At 35.1% G+C, this 7,128-nt stretch overlaps 1 protein-coding gene across 2 annotated transcripts in view; it reads right to left on the bottom strand.

Annotated features, from left to right (window-relative positions):
- TASOR2 (transcription activation suppressor family member 2) overlaps window positions 1-7,128 on the bottom strand; it is a 55,328-nt gene that overhangs the window by 25,604 nt on the left and 22,596 nt on the right. For both annotated transcript variants that reach the window (XM_088054751.1, XM_088054752.1), the window contains exons 10-11: window positions 4,724-4,824; window positions 4,521-4,624 (exon numbers count right to left, since the gene is read on the bottom strand). In XM_088054751.1, the coding sequence (XP_087910877.1) occupies window positions 4,521-4,624; window positions 4,724-4,824 (205 nt within the window). The remainder of the gene's footprint in view (window positions 1-4,520; window positions 4,625-4,723; window positions 4,825-7,128) is intronic.

Raw genomic sequence — 7,128 nt, 5'->3', positions numbered from 1 at the left:
TTTGGAATTAATTCATTTGGGAATTAACAATTGAAATAAATGGATTGAAACGGAATTAAAGAAATAAATTGATTAAATGAACTAATTATGGAATTAATGATTGAAATCAATTGATTGAAATGGAAATAATGGAAATAAATTGATTAAATCAATTAATTTTGGAATTAAATTAATTAATTTTGGAATTAATGATTGAAATTAATGGCTTGAAATGGAATTAGCAGAAATGAATTATTAAATTAATTAATTTTGGAATTAAATGGATTAATTTTGGAATTAATGATTGAAACAAACAGATTGAAATGGAATTAAATAATGGAAATAAATTGAAATTAATTAATTTCTGAATTGTTGGAATAAATGGATTAAAATGCAATTAAATGATGGAAATAAATTGATTAAATTAATTAATTTTGGAATTAATTCATTTGGGAATTAACAATTGAAATAAATGGATTGAAACGGAATTAAAGAAATAAATTGATTAAATGAACTAATTATGGAATTAATGATTGAAATCAATTGATTGAAATGGAAATAATGGAAATAAATTGATTAAATGGGTTAATTTTGGAATTAAATTAATTCATTTTGGAATTAATGATTGAAATTAATGGCTTGAAATGGAATTAACAGAAATGAATTGATTAAATTGATTAATTTTGGAATTAAATGGATTAATTTTGGAATTAATGATTGAAATTAATGGCTTGAAATAGAATTAAATAATGGGAATATATTGAAATTTTTTGAATTAATGGTTGAAATAAATGGATGGAAATGGAATTAAAAAAAAGAAGCAAGTTGATTAATTAATTTTGGAATTAATGATTGAAATAAATGGATTGAAACGGAAATAATGGAAATAAATTGATTCATGAATTAATTTTTGAGTTAATGATTGAAATAAACAGATTGAAATGGAATTAAATGATGGAAATAAATTGAAATTAATTAATTTCTGAATTAATCGTTGGAATAAATGTATTAAAATGGAATTAAATGACGGAAATAAATTGATTAAATTAATTAATTTTGGAATTAAATGAATTCATTTGGGAATTAACAAATTAAATAAATGGATTGAAACAGAATTAAAAAAAAGAATAAATTGATCAAATGAATTAATTATGGAATTAATGATTGAAATCGATTGAAATGGAAATAACGGAAATAGATTGGTTAAATGCGTTAATTTTGGAATTAAATTAATTAATTTTGAATTAATGGTTGAAATAAATGGATTGAAATGGGATTAAAAAAAGAAATAAATTGAAATTAATTAATTTCTGAATTAATGGTTGAAATAAATGGATTGAAATGGAATTAAAAAATAAGTAAATTGATTAAATGGATTAATTTTCGAATTAATGATTGAAATTAATTGATTGGAATGGAAATAATGGAAATAAATTGAAATAATTTTTGAATTAATGGTTGAAATAAATGGATTAAAATGGAATTAACAGAAATAAATTGATCAATGAATTAATTTTGGAATTAATGATTGAAATTAATGGCTTGAAATATAATTAAATAAGGGGAATGAATTGAAATTAATTATTTTTGAATTAATGGTTGAATTAAATGGATTAAAATGCAATTAAATGACGGAAATAAATTGATTAAATGGGTTAATTTTGGAATTAATAACTGAAATTAATTAATTGAAATGGAAATAATGGAAATAAATTGATTAATTAATTACTTTTGGAATTAATGATTGAGATAAATGGATTGAAATGGCAATAAAGCAACAGAAATAAATTGAAATTAATTAATTTCTCAGTGGTTGAAATAAATGGATTGAAATGGAATTAAATAATGGAAATAAATGGATTAATGAACTAATTTTGAAATTAATGATTGACATAAATGGATTTAAATGGAATTAAATAACGGAAATAAATTGATTAATGAATTAATTTTGGAATTAATGATTGAAATCTGCTGGTGGAGCCGGCTGGAATTAATGACCATTATTCAGATTAATAATAATGGGGGTTATTAATTCCTTATTAAATCCTTTCCAGGAATTGCTGCCCAAAGGGGAAGGTTTTTCCCAATATCCCGGGAAATCCCAGAATTCCAGAATCCTGGGAAATCCCAGCATTCCCAATATCCCAAAAAATCCCAACATTCCCAATATCCCGGGAAATCCCAACATTCCCAATATCCCCAAAAATCCCAACATTCCCAATATCCCAAAAAATCCCAACATTCCCAATATCCCAGGTAATCCCAACATTCCCAACATCCCAAAAAATCCCAACATTCCCAATATCCCAAAAAATCCCAACATTCCCAACATCCCAAAAAATCCCAACATTCCCAATATCCCCAAAAATCCCAACATTCCCAATATCCCAAAAAATCCCAGCATTCCCAACATCCCAAAAAATCCCAGCATTCCCAACATCCCAAAAAATCCCAGCATTCCCAATATCCCAAAAATCCCAACATTCCCAATATCCCAAAAAATCCCAGCATTCCCAATATCCTGGGAAATCCCAGCATTCCCAATATCCCGGGAAATCCCAGCATTCCCAATATCCCAAAAAATCCCAACATTCCCAATATCCCCAAAAATCCCAACATTCCCAATATCCTGGGAAATCCCAGCATTCCCAATATCCCCAAAAATCCCAACATTCCCAATATTCCCAAAAATCCCAACATTCCCAATATTCCCAAAAATCCCAACATTCCCAATATCCCCAAAAATCCCAGCATTCCCAATATCCCAAAAAATCCCAACATTCCCAATATCCCCAAAAATCCCAGCATTCCCAATATCCCAAAAAATCCCAACATTCCCAATATCCCCAAAAATCCCAGCATTCCCAATATCCCAAAAAATCCCAACATTCCCAATATCCCAAAAAATCCCAGCATTCCCAACATCCCGGGAAATCCCAACATTCCCAACATCCCAAAAAATCCCAACATTCCCAATATCCCAAAAAATCCCAACATTCCCAATATCCCAAAAAATCCCAGCATTCCCAATATCCTGGGGAAACAAAACATTCCCAATATCCCGGGAAATCCCAGCATTCCCAACATCCCAAAAAATCCCAACATTCCCAATATCCCCAAAAATCCCAACATTCCCAACATCCCCAAAAATCCCAACATTCCCAACATCCCCAAAAATCCCAACATTCCCAATATCCCGGGAAATCCCAGCATTCCCAATATCCCAAAAAATCCCAACATTCCCAATATCCCAAAAAATCCCAGCATTCCCAATATCCCAAAAAATCCCAGCATTCCCAATATCCCCAAAAATCCCAACATTCCCAATATCCTGGGAAATCCCAACATTCCCAATATCCTGGGAAATCCCAGCATTCCCAATATCCCCAAAAATCCCAACATTCCCAATATCCCGGGAAATCCCAGCATTCCCAACATCCCAAAAAATCCCAGCATTCCCAATATCCCGGGAAATCCCAGCATTCCCAACATCCCAAAAAATCCCAGCATTCCCAATATCCTGGGAAATCCCAGCATTCCCAATATCCCAGGTAATCCCAGCATTCCCAATATCCCAAAAAATCCCAACATTCCCAATATCCCAAAAAATCCCAACATTCCCAATATCCCCAAAAATCCCAACATTCCCAATATCCCGGGAAATCCCAGCATTCCAGAATCCTGGGAAATCCCAGCACTCCCAATATCCCGGGAAATCCCAGCATTCCAGGAAATCCCAGAATTCCAGGAAATCCCAGCATTCCAGGAAATCCCAGCATTCCAGGAAATCCCAGCATTCCAGGAAATCCCAGCATTCCAGGAAATCCCAGCATTCCAGGAAATCCCAGAATTCCAGGAAATCCCAGAATTCCAGGAAATCCCAGCATTCCAGGAAATCCCAGAATTCCAGGAAATCCCAGCATTCCAGGAAATCCCAGCATTCCAGGAAATCCCAGCATTCCAGGAAATCCCAGAATTCCAGGAAATCCCAGAATTCCAGGAAATCCCAGCATTCCAGGAAATCCCAGAATTCCAGGAAATCCCAGCATTCCAGGAAATCCCAGAATTCCAGGAAATCCCAGCATTCCAGGAAATCCCAGCATTCCAGGAAATCCCAGAATTCCAGGAAATCCCAGAATTCCAGGAAATCCCAGAATTCCAGGAAATCCCAGCATTCCAGGAAATCCCAGAATTCCAGGAAATCCCAGAATTCCAGGAAATCCCAGCATTCCAGGAAATCCCAGCATTCCAGGAAATCCCAGCATTCCAGGAAATCCCAGCATTCCAGGAAATCCCAGAATTCCAGGAAATCCCAGAATTCCAGCAGCGGGAGCAGCCAGCAGAGCTCCCTGGATTATCCCAAGGAAAAAATCCCCCGGGAAAAATTCCCAACCGGAAACAGAACCAAAAACCGAGGCCAAAAAAAAAAGCCGGAAAATCCCCGTTGGAAGCCGGGAATTCCTTTTGGATAACAAAAATTCCATTCCCAGGCCTCGATCCCGGAAAAACTTCCCGGAAAAAATTCCCGGGAAAATCCTCACCAGCTCCTTTTCCTTGAGCTTTTCCAGCAGCGGATCCAGCCGGGATCGATCCTTGGCGGATATTTCCACCTCGTAGAGGCTGCAGAAAAACCCCTGGAAACAAACTGGGAAAAGGGAAAAACCGGGAATTTTCCATGGATTCCCGACGGGACGGAAGCGGGAACGGTGGGAAATTCCGGGAATTTGGGATATTCCCAACCCACCGTCGTTCCCGGTGTAGTTTTTTTTCCGGAACGCGGCTTCCGGGAGTTTTTTCCTGAGCTCGGTCAATTCCATCACGTGCCGGAGATCCAGGGTGGGAGGCCTGAGGGGATGGAAAAATCCGGGATTAAGGAAAAAAGTTGGGAATTCTGTGGGAATGGTGAAAAAAATAAAAAAAAAAAAAAAAACCAGCTCGGGAAAATTGGGATTGGTGGGATGGGTTTGTGGGATTGATTTGGATTCTTGGGATTGTTGGGATTGATTGGGATTTTTGGGATTTATTAGGATTTATTGGGATTTATTGGGATTTTTGGGATTGGTTTGGGGATTTATTGGGATTTATTAGGATTTATTGGGATTTTTGGGATTGGTTTATGGAATTTATTGGGATTTTTGGGATGGATCTGGGATTTTTGGGATTTATTGGGATTTATTTGGATTGTTGGGATTGATTGGGAATTACTGGGATTTATTGGGATTTTTGGGATTTACTGCGATTGTTGGGATGGGTTTATGGGATTTATTTGGATTGTTGGGATTTAATGGGATTCATTGGGATTTATTGGGATGGTTTATGGGATTTATTGGGGTTTATTGGGATTTATTGGGATGGATCTGGGATTTACTGGGATTTTTGGGATTTATTAGGATTTATTGGGATTTTTGGGATTTATTAGGATTTATTGGGATTTATTGGGATTTTTGGGATTGGTTTGGGGATTTATTGGGATTGTTTGGATGGATCTGGGATTTACTGGGATTTTTGGGATTTATTAGGATTGTTGGGATTGGTTTATGGGATTTATTGGGATTGTTTGGATGGATCTGGGATTTATTGGGATTTTTGGGATTTATTGGGATTTTTGGGATTGGTTTGGGGATTTATTGGGATTGTTTGGATGGATCTGGGATTTATTGGGATTTTTGGGATTGGTTTGGGGATTTATTGGGATTTTTGGGATTTATTAGGATTTATTGGGATTTATTGGGATTTTTGGGATTGGTTTATGGGATTTATTGGGATTGTTTGGATGGATCTGGGATTTTTGGGATTTATTGGGATTTATTTGGATTGTTGGGATTGATTGGGAATTATTGGGATTTATTAGGATTTATTGGGATTTTTGGGATTTATTAGGATTTATTGGGATGGTTTATGGGATTTATTGGGGTTTATTGGGATTTATTGGGATTTTTGGGATTGGTTTGGGGATTTATTGGGATTGTTTGGATGGATCTGGGATTTATTGGGATTTTTGGGATTTATTTGGATTTTGGGGATTTATTGGGATTTATTAGGATTTATTAGGATTTATTGGGATTTATTGGGATTTTTGGGATTGGTTTATGGAATTTATTGGGATTTTTGGGATGGATCTGGGATTTTTGGGATTTATTGGGATTTATTTGGATTGTTGGGATTGATTGGGAATTATTGGGATTTATTAGGATTTATTGGGATTTTTGGGATTTATTGGGATTTTTGGGATTTATTGGGATTTTTGGGATTGGTTTGGGGATTTATTGGGATTGTTTGGATGGATCTGGGATTTATTGGGATTTTTGGGATTGGTTTGGGGATTTATTGGGATTTATTGGGATGGATCTGGGATTTATTGGGATTTTTGGGATGGATCTGGGATTTTTGGGATTTATTGGGATTTATTTGGATTGTTGGGATTGATTGGGAATTATTGGGATTTATTAGGATTTTTGGGATTTACTGCGATTTGTTGGGATGGGTTTATGGGATTTATTGGGATTTATTGGGATTTAATTGGATTTTATTGGGATTTATTGGGATGGTTTATGGGATTTATTGGGGTTTATTGGGATTTATTGGGATTTTTGGGATTGGTTTGGGGATTTATTGGGATTGTTTGGATGGATCTGGGATTTATTGGGATTTTTGGGATTGGTTTGGGGATTTATTGGGATTTTTGGGATTTATTAGGATTTATTGGGATTTATTGGGATTTTTGGGATTGGTTTATGGAATTTATTGGGATTTTTGGGATGGATCTGGGATTTTTGGAATTTATTGGGATTTAATTGGATTGTTGGGATTGATTGGGAATTATTGGGATTTACTGGGATTTTTGGGATTTATTAGGATTTATTGGGATGGTTTATGGGATTTATTGGGGTTTATTGGGATTTATTGGGATGGATCTGGGATTTATTAGGATTTATTGGGATTTATTGGGATTTTTGGGATTGGTTTGGGGATTTATTGGGATTGTTTGGATGGATCTGGGATTTATTGGGATTTTTGGGATTTATTAGGATTTATTGGGATTTTTGGGATTTATTAGGATTTATTGGGATTTATTGGGATTTTTGGGATTGGTTTGGGGATTTATTGGGATTGTTTGGATGGATCTGGGATTTATTGGGATTTTTGGGA

The sequence above is a fragment of the Pseudopodoces humilis genome, chromosome 5, assembly GCF_049639895.1.
Source record: "Pseudopodoces humilis isolate 2021_Gansu_Grassland_sample_001 chromosome 5, ASM4963989v1, whole genome shotgun sequence".
Lineage (NCBI taxonomy): Eukaryota > Metazoa > Chordata > Aves > Passeriformes > Paridae > Pseudopodoces > Pseudopodoces humilis.
This window is presented reverse-complemented; position numbering and strand designations above follow the sequence as displayed.